The sequence below is a fragment of the Ailuropoda melanoleuca genome, chromosome 1, assembly GCF_002007445.2.
Source record: "Ailuropoda melanoleuca isolate Jingjing chromosome 1, ASM200744v2, whole genome shotgun sequence".
NCBI classification, from domain to species: domain Eukaryota; kingdom Metazoa; phylum Chordata; class Mammalia; order Carnivora; family Ursidae; genus Ailuropoda; species Ailuropoda melanoleuca.
In genome coordinates, this window is record NC_048218.1 from 144,899,834 (window position 1) to 144,919,113 (window position 19,280).

At 38.1% G+C, this 19,280-nt stretch overlaps 1 protein-coding gene across 7 annotated transcripts in view; it reads left to right on the top strand.

The window, feature by feature from the left end:
- Window positions 1-19,280, top strand: part of PPP1R9A (protein phosphatase 1 regulatory subunit 9A) — a 320,733-nt gene that overhangs the window by 210,686 nt on the left and 90,767 nt on the right. For 5 of the 7 annotated variants that reach the window (XM_034667875.1, XM_034667885.1, XM_034667881.1 and 2 more), the window contains exon 6: window positions 950-1,085. In XM_034667875.1, coding sequence (XP_034523766.1) covers window positions 950-1,085 — 136 coding nt within the window. Of the gene's footprint in view, window positions 1-949; window positions 1,086-5,106; window positions 5,170-6,178; window positions 6,245-19,280 lie in introns of all 7 variants that reach the window. The other 2 variants (XM_034667864.1, XM_034667870.1) reach the window with 2 other exon arrangements.

The following is a 19,280-nucleotide window of genomic DNA, read 5'->3' on the forward strand; positions in this document are numbered from 1 at the left end:
TGACTATTAATTTGTTAAGCAAGACACTTAGTATTGATGAGGTTGTATCGTACGTAACTTGTTTTTACTTTATACTTTTTTCTTACAGTAATTGTTATGAATAGATATTTCTCTTTGTCCCTTTATTTCTTGAAACCACACCTTTCCTCATAACATCTCTTTGTCCAAAACTGAATTTTCAAAATCATGACCTCTCCTTATTTTAGTTTTTCTTTAAAAACAAAACCAAAACCTACATTTGTTTCCCCTTCTTTTTCTTATCTCCAGTGTTATAGTAATTTAGCAGAAGTTAATGCCTCTATTTACCCAGCTAAGGCATGCTATTCCTCAGAATGTTTTTGATGCAGTTTTTGCATTGTAAAAAGGACAGTATTCTGGAAGTGATTCTCAAGTTCGATTGTACAAGAAATTATGAGTTCGCATCCACATTGCAGGGCGTCAAAAATGTGTGAAGTACTGTAGAATGGATTACATCTCTTTTGTCTTCTACTGAAGTAATATATATATATTTTTTTAAGAGAGAAAAGTATGCAAGTGGGGGTTGGGAGATGAGGGGTGGCAGAAGGTGAGGGAGAGAGAACCTTGAGCAGGTTCCATGCCCTGCGCCCACCGGAGGCAGGGCTGATCTCAGGACCCTGCGATATGACCTGAGCAGAAATCAGGAGTCAGGTGCTTAACTGACTGAGCCACCCAGACACCCCATTTTTTTTAATTGACCTTTACTTTTCTCCTTTCTTTTCCTTTAAGGTATGTCTACAATCGCCTGTTCAGTCGCTCAGCTAACCTCCCCTTCCATGCAGCCATACCATTTAGAGTATATATGTGATATTATTTTCTTGAGGCTTGATAGACTGTGATGAGCTATCAAGCTCAGTTGCTTTTTTTTTTTTTTAGCACTCCTTTTTGCTGGAGAATCCAACTATATTAGTCTCCCTTCACCTTCCTACAGGTTTGTTATTGGGCGAGAAAAGCCAGGACAAGTGAGTGAGGTTGCCCAGTTGATAAGCCAGACGCTGGAACAAGAAAGGCGCCAGAGAGAGCTGCTCGAGCAGCACTACGCCCAGTACGACGCCGACGATGATGAGGTAAGTAGTGCTCGCAAATGTCCTTCCTGCCTTTCTCCCCGGCACATTGTACTTTACAAAACTCTCTTTACCGTGTAAAAGTGTGAGAGGTTCTTTGCAGTTTCTCATGGAGAACGTGTCTACATTCAACCTCACACAAAAGAGATATTACTTAAATCTGTTATTAAGTTATGAATCAAGTGATGGTATCCTGTTTACGGCATGAAGACTTTGGGATCAAATAAGTCGTGTTTTACTGCACTATTAAAAGAAATTCACCAAAACAAAAAAGAGTAAAAACACCAATGTGCGAATAGTAGCTCTTTATTGTTGGAATTTGGTCCTTTTCTCTCTCTGCTTTATATTTTTTCGATTTCTCCCCCAATTTTCTACAGTAAGTTTTCTACAGTAAGTTTGTAATGCTTTTTGAAAAAAAATCAGCAAACGTTTTGATTGAAAAAATGCACACATTCATACACAAACACACACAGAAAAGTACTAAAAATTGCTGCGTGTTTTCAGGTTTCTTTTTTCCAGGAAAAGAAAGTTCTTTGGATCTGCTCACTGTGATTTGTGCTAACATAATGCAGAACAAAGCTTTCCACAAGCACATAGTCCATAGAGTAGATACATATTGGAATAATTTTGCATCCTGCTCTCTGTAGAAGATCAAGTAAATGAATAGAAGCTAACCCCCAAGTGAAAATGGCTCTCCAGAATCCTTGTATGTTGTAATGTAATACAGATGCTGGTCTATTTCTAATGTAAATGCCAAATGTACATTGATATAATGGGACAACATGCTGTATTATAAACATGTTTAAACATGCATGTGTTTCATATTGGCATGTCAAAAGACCCATCAATAATTTAATCAGAGGATTTCATACTGCATAAATATAGTAAATATTCAGGTAAAACATATATTATCTATTCCAGCTGATATAAGGACAGTGCAACTTCATATGTTCAACCTCTACTCATCTGAATATATTCTTTTTCCAGAGCTTTTTTTTTTTTTTTGGTCTTTAGCCAGGACATAGTGAAGATTAATAAGTAGACACTGAAATATTTTCATGTATTTTTAGTCTGGAATGTTTTAACCCAAATGTATCTTAACTTTCTATGTGTTGGTAGTTTAACGTAGTTTATTCTCTGTTTATTATAGTAGACAACTAAAAATGGTGCATCAGTTAACTTTTGTTTGGAGAATAAACATTACAAAGTCTTCATGTGAATGTATTTGTCTCTTAGAAATCTATCTAGTTGATTTAATTTTTTACTTGCAGAGTCCATTTGAAATGGCAAGTGTTTTTTTTTTTATCATACTGAGATATAATATGTGAAAATGTTACGTTGATTTTAGAAATTAAAAACAATTTCCTCAAATATTGTAATTTTCATCTTAGTCTTCAGTTCTCTGTGCTAGTGTTTTGTGTTTTATCAGAGACACTGATTTGCTTTGGCTGCAAACCTATTTTTAGGATTGTGGAATCATTCTCTGCAGGTTTGGTTTTTACCTGCTGGCTCTGCTAGAAAGAATTTGGATGTGAGATTCGGGGCAGTTCGGGTGACATCAAGTGGAGGAAGGTGAGGAGGCCAGGCTTCCCAGTCTGTGGGCCTCCATGACTTTAAGAGATTGGGCTAAATTTCTGCACTCTTTCTAGCTTTTAATATTCTGTGAGTGTGTGAAATAAAACATCAAGTCGAGCAAGGAAAGAGGGCAAATAAGATAGTTCTTTAAAGCTCTCCAAGTAAAAATTTTAGATCACCTGCTGCAGACTACATACTTCTTCCAGTTATTTTAAGGAATTGAGCACATTTAGTTCCCAAAAGTTTTCAACTCCAGCCCCTAAAGCTTTTTGTTTTTTGTTTGATGTAAGATTCTCTCTAATTTAGTAAATTGAGTCAATGCCAAGTGAGTATTTATTACTCAACTTTAATACTTAGGAGCATGCCATATAGATTTGTTTGTTTGTTTGCCTAGTTTTTATGAGGAAGGCAAAGTTGATTGTCACCTGGGCAGGTATTTTCAGGACTAAGAAAGGTAAATAAATATTCAGCGCTGGCACTTGGCAAGGTGCATTTCCCGACCTGATTTCATGTAATCTTTATAGCACATGGAAGAGATTTTTTTTCTCTAGAAATGAAGCAAACGAGGCTTTTTTAAGGCATATTGCTAGTAGTTGGCAGATTTATGATGGGAATAGGATCTTCCTGTCTCCCAAGTTGGTACTCTTTACAAGACATTGCTGTTTTTGAATGAAGTGGACTAATGGGTCTTTCCTTGTTCAGGCACACACAGAACAACTGGGGGACAAGAGGTGTTGGAGAGGATTCCTGTGTTGGGTGATGGAGTATCTTATAATACTTAGATTCTATGACCCTTTATTTTCTGTATTTCTAATAATTAGGGGAATTAAATACTTGGAGAATTATTTTATTCTAGGCAAATAATCTGTAAGTATCCTATGAAGATAGGGCTTAAAGGGAAGAATAATTGAGTATATGATTTTTTTTTAATTCAAGTTTAGCTTTAGGTTAAACTTTTTCTTCTGTCTTCAAATTGTAGAAATAGAAATCAGATGCTCGCTACTATGTTATTCCAAGTAACCTTCTAAACTGAAAAGGTCAAGGAGCCTTTTTCTTTGTTTCTCTCTCATGCTTCTCTCTGACTTGTATTTCTCTCCCTTTCTTGTGTGTTGCCAAAATATGCTCAGTTAAAACCAATTGTTAGTATTCTGTGCATAGGAGAGATGAAAGCTGTACAAATAATGAAAATTCACTCTACTTTATTTACTTGATTTAAATTCATTTTTTACTAATGCTTCCAAATATTGTTAAATCAATTTGAATGGTATGTCCCTATTTTTTTATCTACTGTCTTTCTCTCTGTTAATGAAAAGTAAAATGTCCAAGAGACATAGCGGAGGTGAGAAGAACCAATAACCATTGGTTATCCAATGGGTAAATGATCCTTGAATAACTGAGTTAATTTTATGTGTAATTGAACCATGTATTGATTTACATATCTTTGTTAATCCTGAATTGTGTAATTAATCACTTGGCTTCTCACTTTCCTTATCATTTATGGAATCATCTTGTGATTTCAAAGTTAGAATCATTTTTATTTCACAGTATTCCCTGTGACATTCCCTGGGCCAGCTAGGAAAATCTCTAATTAAATGCAGAACAACTGAGTTCGTCCAACTAATTTCCAGAGCCAGCATTTAGATCAGCATTGTCTACTGAAGNTTCACAGTATTCCCTGTGACATTCCCTGGGCCAGCTAGGAAAATCTCTAATTAAATGCAGAACAACTGAGTCCGTCCAACTAATTTCCAGAGCCAGCATTTAGATCAGCATTGTCTACTGAAGGATAGATAGCTTCTGGTTTTGGTCAAATCATCCAAGGTTGATTTTAACTTGGACCTTGTCACATTGATAGAGGGGAGTTGCTTGCTTGAATTGCCTATGGGGGAAGCATTGCAATGTGAGAAATACATCCAGAAATTGTAAAAGTACAGTAGTTCTCTATCAAAACCATATGTAGGAATAAGAATACCTTATCATGTATTGTGTGTATTTACATGTAGCTGTTTTAATGCTTTAGGACATTATAAGTTGTACTGCAATAGAATTTAAAATATATAGATATACCCAAAACGCTATTTAAATTTCTACACTTTCTGGGTTTTTCCCCCTCAAATATGTAAACTAGAGGAGCTTACAGTAAGCAAACAGCCAAATCAGTTTTAATTTATATTCCTGTTTCTGTTTACTCTCTGTTAAACATTGTGATCAAAAAAAAAAAAAAAANATTTTGAAAAAAAAAAAAAAAAAAAAAAAAAGTTAAAAGGGCTCTGCCCAAAGGTTGAAGAATGAGGGGAAGGATCCTTTAAAGAAGAGAAAGATTAAATCTGATCAATTGAAACACTTAAGATGTAGATCTGAATATATCTGTAATGAGCGATTGCAATTCTGGATAATAGAATCATTGTTCTTTTCTTTTTCTTTCTTTCTTTTTTAAACAATCTGGAAGGTAACGATGGAGGATTTCATTAAGCCCCTCACACAGTCAGCACTAGCCCACGAAATTCTGGGGGTATGGTAAATTTTTCAACTAGATTTTCATTTTCAATAACAAATTTGATCTCCTGTCATACTCCACAGCTGTCAATGTTTAGCCTTTTAGTGGTGGGATGTTGTAATTCTGGTATATGTTTTGTGTGGCATGGGTCATGTATGTAAATTGTGGGTATGTGTTTCTATCAGAGATCATTATGCAGTGTGAAATACAGTGGGCTCACATTAGAAATGAAGTATGAACTGGTGCTGTACCACTTCTTTGAATTAGAAAATGCGTATGGTCGTTCACGTTAAAATAAACTATTTTACATGCACTTTGAAATTATGGGATTATTTTGGTTTGCTTCTTTAAATATGCTTTTAAAATATGATAATTATTAAAGTCTTAGATTATACATGGTATGTCAGAGTCTCTTCAGTCAGTAGTTTATAACAAGGTTAAGCATCACTCTAGAGACTGAGGCCCCTTCTCTTAAAGCATAATTTAAGCTCACTTTCATAATTTTTTTCATTTTTTCAATTAATATAATTATAACTATATAACTATATCATGAGAACATTAGCTTTTAGAATCTTTTAGGGTATTGAATACAATTTAGAGCAGCTACCTACATGGTTATGCATTTTTATTGCTTGTGCTAACATGTAATAATTAGAGTCAGAAATATAATGGAGCTGTGGTTTGCATAAGTGTTAAATGGTGTATAAGAATATAATTTTTAGGTGAAAAGCATTAAAGGGATAACGTTAAATTTGACTCATGCTGTTTGCTGTTCCTGGTTGGAAACAGCTTGTGTTGTGTGAACCAGAGATTGCAATTATTATGGGTGGCCTTTTAGTAATGTGAATTGACTTTATATTGTTCATAATGTTAAGAAACTAAGAGTGGGAGGCATTCTCTCAGTTCTCCAACGTGTGTGTTCTAGCAAGCACCGGAACTTCAGTGTTTTTTCTACCGTTTATCATTAGGCTGCTCTCTTTAATGGGGAAAAGCCTTCTTTAATTTGTGTTGTCAACCGTTTTAGAGCACTGTGGCTGAATTGCAAGGAGTGTCTGGCAACAGCAATAACAATAACAACTATTTCCTTAAGGTTTGTCTTTTTGGTGGAAAATAATGCTTATCTGCACCTTTCTGCTTCACGTGTGAAATTAAATATTCTGTGTGTCTTATTAACTAGCTCTGTGCTCGAAGAACTTCTATAGAGCTGTGTGTTTTGTGTGTTGAATAATGTTGGAAAAATTATTATTTGAAAATAGTATTTAATTCTGAAATATAGCACATATTATAGGTGCGGGTTCTGCAAGTTGTACTCACTTCCTAATGTTTAGCCATGGATGTTGTTAACCCTTAACACTTTTAAGTATTTTGTGACTCATATTAAAGGGGGAGAAAAAGATACTCAACAACTAGGCTGTATGATTTATATACAATATAGTATACACATTGTTTTTAAACCCGGTGGTTTTTTTTTTTTTTTAGAAAGAATCTTTTGATACAAAGTTCTTCATTTTTCAAAAAAGTAAATACACATATCTTTAAATTATAATACCACTTATTTACATGATTTATGTGGTAGACCTAGCGAAATGTCTAAAAAACTATTACGCTTCATATAATAAAATAATTCTCACTATCTTTAGCTTCCAGTAACAGAAATAGAGGAGCTTAAAAATAGAAATCAAATATATTTAAAATGGAGATTGGATTATGGTGATGAGAAGAGCCTGAAGAATAGGAGAAATATAACACCTTTTTAACAACTTGTTTATAGACTCCAGTTTGACTGGATCTTTAAAATCATTAAATTTAATTACATCCTTTAGTTTGTGATCCCAAAATCTACAGTACTCGTCATTGTCATTGAAACCCAGAATCATAAGATGTTTGGAAAACATTTAGGTGAAGACTGTGTATCCATGCTTGATCTAGCCTAAGCGTTGTACATGCACACACACTGTATCCCTTGGTGGTAGACATCCTCCTATACTTGAAGGATCCTCTTTAGAAATATTCTTTGTATGTGAAAACATTATTATTTATGATATTGAGCACAGACAGGAAGATGGATCGTATCAAGGGAAGATAGAGGTTAGAATAGAAACCTTTGCCTAAATAATGTCATCTTTTTGTAGCTCATTTTCTTTATATTGTTTATCATAATGCAACTGATTTGCATATGTTTTCATGTTATTTTCTTTCCAACTACCACATTGTGATGATATTTATTTGAGTGAGATGTAAAATACTAAATAAACTCTATCAAATTCTGCTATGCTATTAAATTCCTCTGAGAGTATAGACTTTGTACGTCCTAGAAATCATGCTAGAACAATTCTATATTACAATGATGGATCACAGAGTTTGAAGTGTTTGAGAGATGTCACAGAAATAAACACAAATGTTAGCATTTTTCCAACTTTAAGAACATTTATAAGTTGAATATAATTTTTTACCAAAAAGTCATAAAATGCAAAAAGGCACTGTGAGAGATGGACCTTATCAACCTTACTTCTGAGTGGGCCACAGGGATCCTGTGGCTTCCCCATGCCTTTGCTCCTTTGGTCTTCTCTTCCTGGAATGCCATGCCCTAAACCCATTCTTCATCACCCTTGTGTGCCCTCAAATCCTGTTCACTTTCAGGGCTCAATTTAGGTTTTGTGTATCTTTTCTATAAAGCCTTCTTGGACTTTCTCAGCTGAGTTCGGGACTCTTTTCTGTATGAGTCAACAATAGTACTGTGTGTATCTCTATCATCATTTACCCGTAAATATCCCCCACTAGCTTGTAATTCTTCAATGACAGGTTTTAGTAGCTGGTTGATTTTTAATACACACTGCCATGAGCGCAGCACTGGGCAGACGAGAGAAATTGAACTAAATTGAATCACTCAAGAATGCTAAGATGAAAACTAGAGAGTAGAGTTAAATGAGAACAAAATTTAGTTAGAAACATAATCTGAGATAGTGAGGGAAGAATGGCACAGAGTACATGGGAAGGAATGTCAGATCTGGCAAGACTAGAGATTGGAGATAGGGATTGAGGAATAATTTGGACTTGCCTTTGGCACTTTGGGATTTCACATCTTTCTATGGGCTTTTGCTTCCATATCTTAGTTGTTTTGAGAGAACGTGAATTTGCAAGAAACCCCTATCTCTATCACACTGCACCAAAATTGTCTGCATGTAAAACCAGAAAAAAATGAATATACATATTTCATTCCTTAAAAACCTTTGGGTCTTAGAAACAGGAATTCAGTGACTCACATTGACATGACTTGTTTTTAGTCATAACCGAATAAACATGGAATAGAAACAGAATAGTTGAAATGGCCTAAGTGATGTCAAGATCAGTACTGCATAGATACCCATCTTCTGCCCAATAGCCATCAGTCATAGTAATACATTTTTATCAGCACTAAGAACTAAATAGTGAACTGTCCAAAGACCCCAATATTCTAAAGCAGCCTTATTATGGAGGCTTAACAGGTCTGATAAGAATTCCATTTATTTTAAACTGATATTGATGCTAGTAAGGGTAGTAGTAAAAACTCTTAATGGATTTCCGGAATTCCAGTCCTTAAAGGGGCTTTAAAAAAATCGTTTTGTTGACATAAAATTGACATAGAGTAAAATGTGTAGGTCTTAAGTGGGTAACTTGATTTTTTTTATTATAATATATCCATGTTTCAGATATTAAAGTTAACATTAATGAGGGATAACTTACATACAATAAAATGTACCAATTTTAAATGTACTCATGTGGGTAGACCGTTTCATGAATAATCACCACCATAGTCAAGATACTGAACATTTTCATGACCTCAAATAGTTTCCTTACAGAACTTCGCAGTTACTCTCAGCCCAAATCAAACCTTGAATCTATTTTCTGACACTATAGATTAGAATGTCATTTGAACAGAACCATAAAATATGTACTTTTTAATGTCTGACTTCTTTCACTTTCATGATGTTATATTTATCCTAAGTGTTCTGTATATTATGATGACACTGTAATTGGTATTGCTTTGAGTTGCAGTGCACAAAGCCCAGGGCCCAGCCAAAGTGGGATGTCTGATTGGAGAACTTCATCATAAAGCTGAAGTCTCATGGTCTACACTACTCAATAAGATGAAAATAAATCTAATCTTCCACTCCAAAGACTGCATGAGAAATTGCCAGTGTCAAACCTTGATGCTAGGTGGAAGGGAAGAAAAATTTTTTTCTGAGACGTTGTGATCACAGCAGCCTAAATTTTTGCTACCTTTCAGGAGGAAAAAAAAAAAAAGCATGTCTTTTCTTGAGCCATTCATCTTTTTTTTTTTAATATTTATTTATTTATTTGAGGGGGAGAGTGGGGGAAGGGGCAGAAAAAGAGGGAGAGAGGAACTCAAGCAGACTCCACGCTGAACCAACCTGGGGCTCAGTCTCATGACTCTGAGATCACAACCTGAGCTGAAACCAAGAGTCGGGTGCTTAACTAACTACACCACCCAGGTGCCCAAAGTCATTTATCTTCAGCAAGTTTAAAAGTTAAAGTTTCGAGGGGGAGGTTAAGATGGCGGAGGAGTAGGGGACACCTTTTTNCTTTTTCAGCCGGTCCCCTGAGTTGAGCTGGATAGGTACCAGACCAGCAGGAATATCCACGGAATCAGCCTGAGACGCAGGAAGATACATCTGGATCTCTACAAATGAACATCTCCAGCGCTGAGTATCGAGGTACGAAGCGGGGAGCCGTGAAACCGCGCACAGATATCGGAAGCTAAACAGAAGGGGGAGGGAGCCGCCGTGTCAGGGCGCCGGGAAGCGGTAGCCACCTGCAAGGGGGAGCGGTCAGACCGCGGACCCGCACGCTTGAGACAGCAGGCTGAGAAGGGAGCTCCGGGAGCGCACGCGGGACGGCTGGCGGTTGGCGGGCCACCTGGACAGGGGAGCAGGCGGACTCGCGGACGGCACCCGTGAGACAACAGACTTAGAACGAGAGCTCCAGGAGGGCGCGCGCAGGGCGGCTGGCGGGCCACCTGCACCGGGGAGCGGGCGGACCGCGGACCCGCACTCTGGAAACGGCAGACTGAGTCCGTGAGCCGGGAGCGTGCACCACCAAGCATCTCACGGAGCTCCGGAGCTCCGGTGTGCTCACTGGATCGAGGCTGAGACCGGGAGCTCCGGGAGCGTCCGCGGGGCGGCTGGCGGCTGGAGGGCCACCTGCACGGGGGAGCAGGCGGACTCGCGGTCAGCACCCGTGAGACACCAGACTGAGACGGGGAGCTCCGGGAGCCCGCGCGGGGCGGCTGGCGGCGGGCGGGGTTGGAAACACAAAGGACAGAGACGTGCCGGCCCTGGAAGTGAGGGCTGGGACGCCGGGTGTGGGGCGCACAGCCCGGGATGCTGCAGGGTTGAGCAGCACCAACAGAAACAGAGTTAAAGTGGCCAGAACATCAGTGGAGAACGATCCGCGATCCCTCTGTTCTGAGACAGAGGCTGAATTTCAGCCGCTGCTGCTCTCTCAGAAGAGGCATAGCAAACCGCCAGGGAAAGCCGCCAGAGAACAAAAGCCCGGAAATACCGGCTCACAGGGTGCCCATCCCCATCCCCCCTCGCAAGGGACACAGAGACTCTACCCAAACAGGGTTTTCTGAGTACCTGCAGGCAGGCCCCTCCCCCAGAAGGCAGGCTGAAAAATCAAGAAGCCCACAACCCGGAGCGCCTGAGTGGCGCAGTCACCAAGCACCTGTCTTCGGATTAGGGTGTGATCACAACGCTCCGTAAGGAGTCCTTCATCGGGCTTCTCCACCGGGAACCTGCTTCTTCCTCTCCCACTCCTCTGCTTGGGTTCCCTTTCTTGCTGACTGTCTCTCTCTCTCTCAAATAAATAAATAAACTCTTTAAGGAAGAAGCCCACATCCCTAAGATCTCTATAAAACAAGGGCGCACGGCCTGGGTCCCAGTCAACACTTGGGCTCTGGACAACCCTGCAATCTCTCTTCATCAGAATGACGAGAAGGAGAAGTCCCCCCCAGCAAAGAAAAGATAATGAGTCTGTGGCCTCTGCCACAGAATTGGCCTCGGCCACAGAATTAATACATATGGATGTATCCCAATTATCAGAAATGGAATTCAGAGCAACAATGGTCAAGATGATGAGTAAACTTGAAAAAAGCATCAGAGAAAGCGTTGCTGAGAATATAGAATCCCTAAGGGCAGAAATGAGAGCGAATCTGACAGAAATTAAAAATTCTATGAGCCAAATGCAGTCAAAACTAGAGGCTCTGACGGCCAGGGTCACCGAGGCAGAGGAACGCGTTAGCGAATTGGAGGATGGGTTAGTAGAAGAAAAAACGAAAATAGAAGCTGGTCTTAAAAAAATCCACGCCCACGAATGTAGATTACGGGAGATTACTGACTCTATGAAACGATCCAATGTCAGAATCATCGGCATCCCTGAAGGGGTGGAGAAAAACAGAGGTCTAGAAGAGATATTTGAACAAATTGTAGCTGAAAACTTCCCTAATCTAGCAAGGGAAACAAGCATTCGTGTCCAAGAGGCAGAGAGGACCCCATCCAAGCTCAACCAGGACAAACCTACGCCACGGCATGTCATAGTGCAATTCGCAAATATTAGATCCAAGGATACAGTATTGAAAGCGGCCAGGGCAAAGAAATTTCTCACGTACCAAGGCAAAGGTATCAGGATTACGTCAGACCTGTCTACAGAGACCTGGAATGAGAGAAAGGCTTGGGGGGGCATTTTTAAAGCTCTTTCAGAGAAAAACATGCAGCCAAGGATCCTTTATCCAGCAAAGCTGTCATTCAGAATTGATGGAGAAATAAAGACGTTCCAAAATCGCCAATCATTAACCAATTTCGTAACCACGAAACCAGCCCTACAGGAGATATTAAGGGGGGCTCTATAAAGGTAAAAAGGCCCCAAGAGTGATACAGAGCAGCAAGTCACAACCGATACAAAGACTTTAAAGAGAAATGGCATCATTAAAATCATATCTGTCAATAATCTCTATCAATCTAAATGGCTTAAACTCTCCCATAAAACGCCACAGGGTTGCAGATTGGATAAAAAGACATGACCCATCCATTTGCTGTCTACAAGAGACTCATTTTGAACCCAAAGATGCATTCAGACTTAGAGTAAGGGGATGGAGTACCATCTTCCACGCAAATGGACCTCAAAAGAAAGCTGGAGTAGCAATTCTCATATCAGATAGACTGGATTTTAAACTAGAGGCCATAGAGAGAGATACAGAAGGGCACTATATTATTCTTAAAGGAAGTATTCAACAAGTGGATATGACAATTATTAATATATATGCCCCCAACAGGGGAGCAGCAAGATACACAAGCCAACTCTTAACCAAAATAAAGAGACATATAGATAAGAACACAGTAATAGTAGGGGACCTCAACACCCCACTATCAGAAATAGACAGAACACCCTGGCAAAAACTAAGCAAAGAATCAAAGGCTTTGAATGCCATACTCGACGAGTTGGACCTCATAGATATATATAGAACACTACACCCCAGAACCAAAGAATACTCATTCTATTCAAATGCCCATGGAACATTCTCAAGAATAGATCATGCTCTGGGACACAAAACAGGTCTCAGCCAATACCAAAAGATTGAAATTATCCCCTGCATATTCTCAGACCACAACGCTCTGAAATTGGAACTCAACCACAAGGAAAAACCTGGAAGAAACTCAAACACTTGGAGGCTAAGAACCATCCTGCTCAAGAATGACTCGATAAACCAGGAAATCAAAAAACAAATTAAACAATTTATGGAGACCAACGAGAATGAATACACAACGGTCCAAAACCTATGGGATACTGCAAAGGCAGTCCTAAGGGGGAAATACATAGCCATCCAAGCCTCACTCAAAAGAATAGAAAAATCTAAAATGCAGTTTCTATATTCTCACCTCAAGAAACTGGAACAGCAACAGAGGGACAGGCCTAACCCACTGACAAGGAAGGAGTTGACCAAGATTAGAGCAGAAATCAATGAATTAGAGACCAGAACCACAGTAGAGCAGATCAACAGGACTAGAAGCTGGTTCTTTGAGAGAATCCATAAAATTGATAGACCACTGGCAAAACTTGTCCAAAAACAAAGAGAAAGGACTGAGATTATTAAAATTATGACTGAAAAGGGAGAGGTCACGACCAGCACCATTGAAATTGCAAGGATTATTAGAAACTTTTATCAACAGCTATATGCCAAAAAACTAAACAATCTGGAAGAGATGGAGGCCTTCCTGGAAACCTATAAACTACCAAGACTGAAACAGGAAGAAATAGATTTCTTAAATAGGCCAATTAACTATGAAGAAATTGAGTCAGTGATAAACAACCTTCCAAATAATAAAACTCCAGGCCCAGACGGTTTTCCTGGGGAATTCTACCAAACATTCAAAGAAGAAATAATACCTATTCTCCTAAAGCTATTTCAAAAAATAGAAACAGAAGGAAAGCTACCAAACTCATTCTATGAGGCTAATATTACCTTGATCCCCAAACCAGGCAAAGACCCCCTCAAAAAGGAGAATTACAGACCGATTTCTCTAATGAATATGGATGCCAAAATCCTCAACAAGATCCTTGCTAATAGAATCCAACAGTACATTAAAAGGATTATCCATCATGACCAAGTGGGATTCATACCTGGGATGCAAGCATGGTTCAACACTCGCAAATCAATCAATGTGATACATCATATCAACAAGAAAAGACTCAAGAACCATATGATCCTCTCAATTGATGCAGAAAAAGCATTTGACAAAATACAGCATCCTTTCCTGATTAAAACCCTTCAGAGTGTAGGAATAGAGGGTACATTTCTCAATCTCATAAAAGCCATCTATGAAAAGCCTACTGCAAGCATTATTCTCAATGGGGAAAAGCTGGAAGCCTTTCCCTTAAGATCAGGAACACGACAAGGATGCCCACTCTCGCCACTATTATTCAACATAGTACTAGAAGTCCTTGCAACAGCAATCAGAAGACAAAAAGGGATCAAAGGTATCCAAATCGGCAAAGAAGAAGTCAAACTGTCTCTCTTTGCAGATGACATGATACTCTATATGGAAAACCCAAAGGAATCCACTCCCAAACTATTAGAAGTTATAGAACAATTCAGTAAGGTGGCAGGATACAAAATCAATGCCCAGAAATCAGTTGCATTTCTATACACGAATAACGAGACTGAAGAAAGAGAAATTAGGGAATCCATCCCATTTACAATAACACCAAAAACCATGCGTTACCTTGGAATTAACTTAACCAGAGACGTAAAGGACCTATATGCTAGAAACTATAGATCACTTTTGAAAGATATTGAGGAAGACATAAAAAGATGGAAAAATATTCCATGCTCATGGATTGGAAGAATTAACATAGTTAAAATGTCCATACTACCCAGAGCAATCTACACTTTCAATGCTATCCCGATCAAAATACCGAGGACATTTTTCAAAGAACTGGAACAAATAGTCCTTAAATTTGTATGGAACCAGAAAAGGCCCCGAATCTCCAAGGAACTGTTGAAAAGGAAAAACAAAGCTGGGGGCATCACAATGCCGGATTTCGAGCTGTACTACAAAGCTGTGATCACAAAGACAGCATGGTACTGGCACAAAAACAGACACATCGACCAATGGAACAGAATAGAGAACCCAGAAATGGACCCTCGGCTCTTTGGGCAACTAATCTTTGATAAAGCAGGAAAAAACATCCGGTGGAAAAAAGACAGTCTCTTCAATAAATGGTGCTGGGAAAATTGGACAGCTACATGCAAAAGAATGAAACTTGACCACTCTCTCACACCATACACAAAAATAAACTCCAAATGGATGAAAGACCTCAATGTGAGACAGGAATCCATCAAAATTCTAGAGGAGAACATAGGCAACAACTTCTATGACATCGGCCAGAGCAACCTTTTTCACGACACATCTCCAAAGGCAAGAGAAATAAAAGATAAAATGAACTTATGGGACTTTATCAGGATAAAGAGCTTCTGCACAGCCAAGGAAACAGTCAAAAAAACTAAGAGACAGCCCACGGAATGGGAGAATATATTTGCAAAGGACACCACAGATAAAGGACTGGTATCCAAGATCTACAAAGAACTTCTCAAACTCAATACACGAGAAACAAATAAACAAATCATAAAATGGGCAGAAGATATGAACAGACACTTTTCCAATGAAGACATACAAATGGCTAACAGACACATGAAAAAATGTTCAAAATCATTAGCCATCAGGGAAATTCAAATCAAAACCACACTGAGATACCACCTTACGCCAGTTAGAATGGCAAAGATAGACAAGGCAAGAAACAACAATTGTTGGAGAGGATGTGGAGAAAGGGGATCCCTCCTACATTGTTGGTGGGAATGCAAGTTGGTACAGCCACTCTGGAAAACAGTGTGGAGGTCCCTTAAAAAGTTAAAAATTGAACTACCCTATGACCCAGCCATTGCACTACTGGGTGTTTACCCCAAAGATACAGACGTAGTAAAGAGAAGGGCCATATGCACCCCAATGTTCATAGCTGCATTGTCCACAATAGCCAAATCATGGAAGGAGCCGAGATGCCCTTCAACAGATGACTGGATTAAGAAGCTGTGGTCCATATATACAATGGAATATTACTCAGCTATCAGAAAGAACGAATTCTCAACATTTGCTGCAACATGGACGGCACTGGAGGAGATAATGCTAAGTGAAATAAGTCAAGCAGAGAAAGACAATTATCATATGATTTCTCTCATCTATGGAACATAAGAACTAGGAGGATCGGTAGGGGAAGAAAGGGATAAAGAAAAGGGGGGTAATCAGAGGGGGGAATGAAACATGAGAGACTATGGACTGTGAGAGGCAAACTGAGGACTTCAGAGGGGAGGGGGTGGGGGAAGGGGATAGCCTGGTGATGGGTAGTAGGGAGGGCACGTATTGCATGGTGCACTGGGTGTTATACGCAACTAATGAAGCATCAAACTTTACATTCGGAATCTGGGGATGTACTGTATGGTGATTAACACAATATAATAAAATAAAATTTAAAAAAAAAAAAAGTTAAAGTTTCAAGAAAAATGAGCTTACAATTTCAAAGTACAAAACTCACAGGGAACTAAATCACCATGAGTAACAAAGAGCAAAAGGAAGGGGCAGGGGGAAGTGAGAAGGAATAGGAGAAAAAAGAAGAAAGGAAAGTAAGATAAGGTCCCAGTTATTTTATCAGTTGTACCAAACTGGAACAAATTATCTCCAGTTGTATGTAACTTATTCTAGAAGACAAAAATAGAAGTAGTTCAACTCTGATACCAGGAATGCAGTAAAACCTTGAGAGTGTGAGATGTATTGGATAATGAGGTATAAACTTGGTACCAAAACCAGATATTGATGACAAGACTTATAGGCCTATCCTATTCATAAATATGCACACACACAAAAATGCACAAAAAAACCTTAATAAAATATTGGCAAATCATATCCAAGAACATATAAAAGAGGTATTATAGCCAAGTTGAGTTTAGCCAGTAATGCAAGTATTAATATTTGAAAATCAGTCACTACTTGAATTTGACATCATACTGGAAGGCAAGAAGAAGAAGTAAAAGAAATAAATTGGAAAGGAAAAAATAAAACTGCTATTATTGCAGGCGATGTGGTCATCTCTTTGGAAAACCTCAAATATACCTATAGATCAATTATTAGAAAGATTGTAAGATTTTAGCAAATCTGCTGGATACGTAATTAATATAAAGTATAGCATCTATTTCAAGGTGTCCACAGAGAGAAAATATAATTTATAAATTATTAATTATTTTAGTTAAAGGCAAAACCTTGTCTAACAAAACCTAGGCAAGACCCTTACGGAAAGAAAGTAATTGTATTGAAATATATTAAAGAAAACTTATATGAAAGGGTAAAGAAACCTTGTTCATGGATCAGAAGACTCCATAGTCTAATTGAGTCAGTTCTCTGTAAGTCGATTTATACATTCAATGCAATTCCAGTAAAAATAATTCTAAAGAATTAAAAATAGAATTTGGTAAGCTATTGCTAAAATCTGTAGGAAAGAATAGTGCACCAGAAATAACCATGACATGTAACATGCCTTAGAAAAGAGATATTTATTATTAAACTAGAAATTCAGTCTCTGGAGCAAAAGAAAGAACAGGTTGGTCAAGGAGCCCAGAAGCAGCCCCTCACACATGAAAATTGGATTAGTGACACAGATAACACTCTGAATTGAGAAATGTTAGGCTTTTCAGTGAAGGAATCATGGTGAAATTGCAACCACCATTTCAGTCTGTACCCGAAAGCTTACTCCAGGTGGATTAACTACTCAGATGATGAAGTAAAACTATAAAACTTAGAAGACACCATAGAAGAATATCTTTATAACCTCAGTGTAAGAAGTGGTTTTGCTGCATGAAACACCTAAGAATGCAAAACCATAAAAGAAAGGATTGAGAAAATATACTACATTAAAATTAAGAACTTCTGTTCATCTGGAAGCAAAAAGCCGACCCAGAAGCTGGAAGAAAATATTTGAAAAATAAATAAGTGAAAGAGAATTATATAACAAGTACTTCTAGGAGCCAATAAGAAAAGAATATAGATGGCCATAGGCTTTAATGCTCATGTTATAGAAGAGGAACCTCAGTAGCCAATGAACATAAGAAAAGATGCCCAAACATATTAGCAATTAAAATGTGAAAATTAAAAACCAAAATGAAATATCATTTGATATCTACTGAATTGATTTAAGTTAGTTATTTTAAGTTTTGATGAGGATAATAGAGTAAAAGGGACTATTATTCTCTGCTTATAGGATATATTAAGTGGCCCATCCATCCACTTTGAAAAACAATTTGACATCATCTAGTAAAGTAGTCTCAGCTAATAAACAATTAGTAAAACTCTTATATACATGAGCTGTAAGGTATGTTGTAATATTTTTCTTGTAAGAGAAAAAAATTGGACACAACTGGTATTTCTATCAAGAGGAGATTGGGTAAATATACTGTAGTACATTCATACAGTGGAGTGACATGCAGAAGTTCGTTCAGCAACTCACCACAACTGGTGGAATCCCAGGAACACACCGTTTAAAATCAACAAGGCACAGGAGCATACAAACAATATGGTTTCACTGATAGGAGGTTTAAAACGATTAAAAATAAATGACACATTGTTTTGCTCTACATAAATATGGTGCAACTAAAGAAAAGCCAAGAACGATAAAATTCGGCAGGATTACTTTAAAGGGCAAGCAGCTGAAGTAGAAGCAGGAAAGCACACACAGAGGACACTAGAAAGTAGTGATACTGCTCCTTGTCTTGAACTAGGCTGTTCATTGGCCGTGGTGATATCATTATTCATATACTGTCTGTGTTTTATAAATATGCTTCCTGCCAACTCAATATTTAATGAAAAATTAATATCTGCCATGTACAATTCTTATATTTAGAAGTTATCTGGATATAGAATGACTATTACCTAATTCCTGCTCTTTAAGACTTACAAAATGACTTTAAGACTCCGTGTCTCAAACTTGACTCAATGTGACAATCTCATGGTACTTCTTCAAAATTCCAGATTTCTCCACCCAGCCTCAGACCTAGTGAAACAGAATATGCATTGTATCAGGTCTAGGATTTAGGGAGTTGTGGGAAGGGGTTAGATGCAATCAGAGCCAGAGTTGTCCAGCTTAAAGATGCCAGGAAAACTGACCTTTCAGTCCTGGTATTGCAGAGACTTTGTAAGAAAGAATTGCAGCCACGAACAATCAGATAGCCATGAGGAAAGGAGTAGAATTATTCTCTCTCAAAGGAAGTTGTAAAATTAAGATTGTATTTATCATTAATTCATGGATAACCCATAGAAATATCATCAATGATGTTTGTATTGATTTTACCTTTTCATTTACTATAAATTCTATAACTGTAACTTCTGGTTCTAACTGATAATCTGTTAGCATTTTTGCAATCATGTGAGCCAATTTGTATATGTACAAACCATATTTTCCAAGATTCAATTAGTTGTATAATTATAGAATTATTAAAATAGTAATAACATGTGCCACTTTGGTCCCTG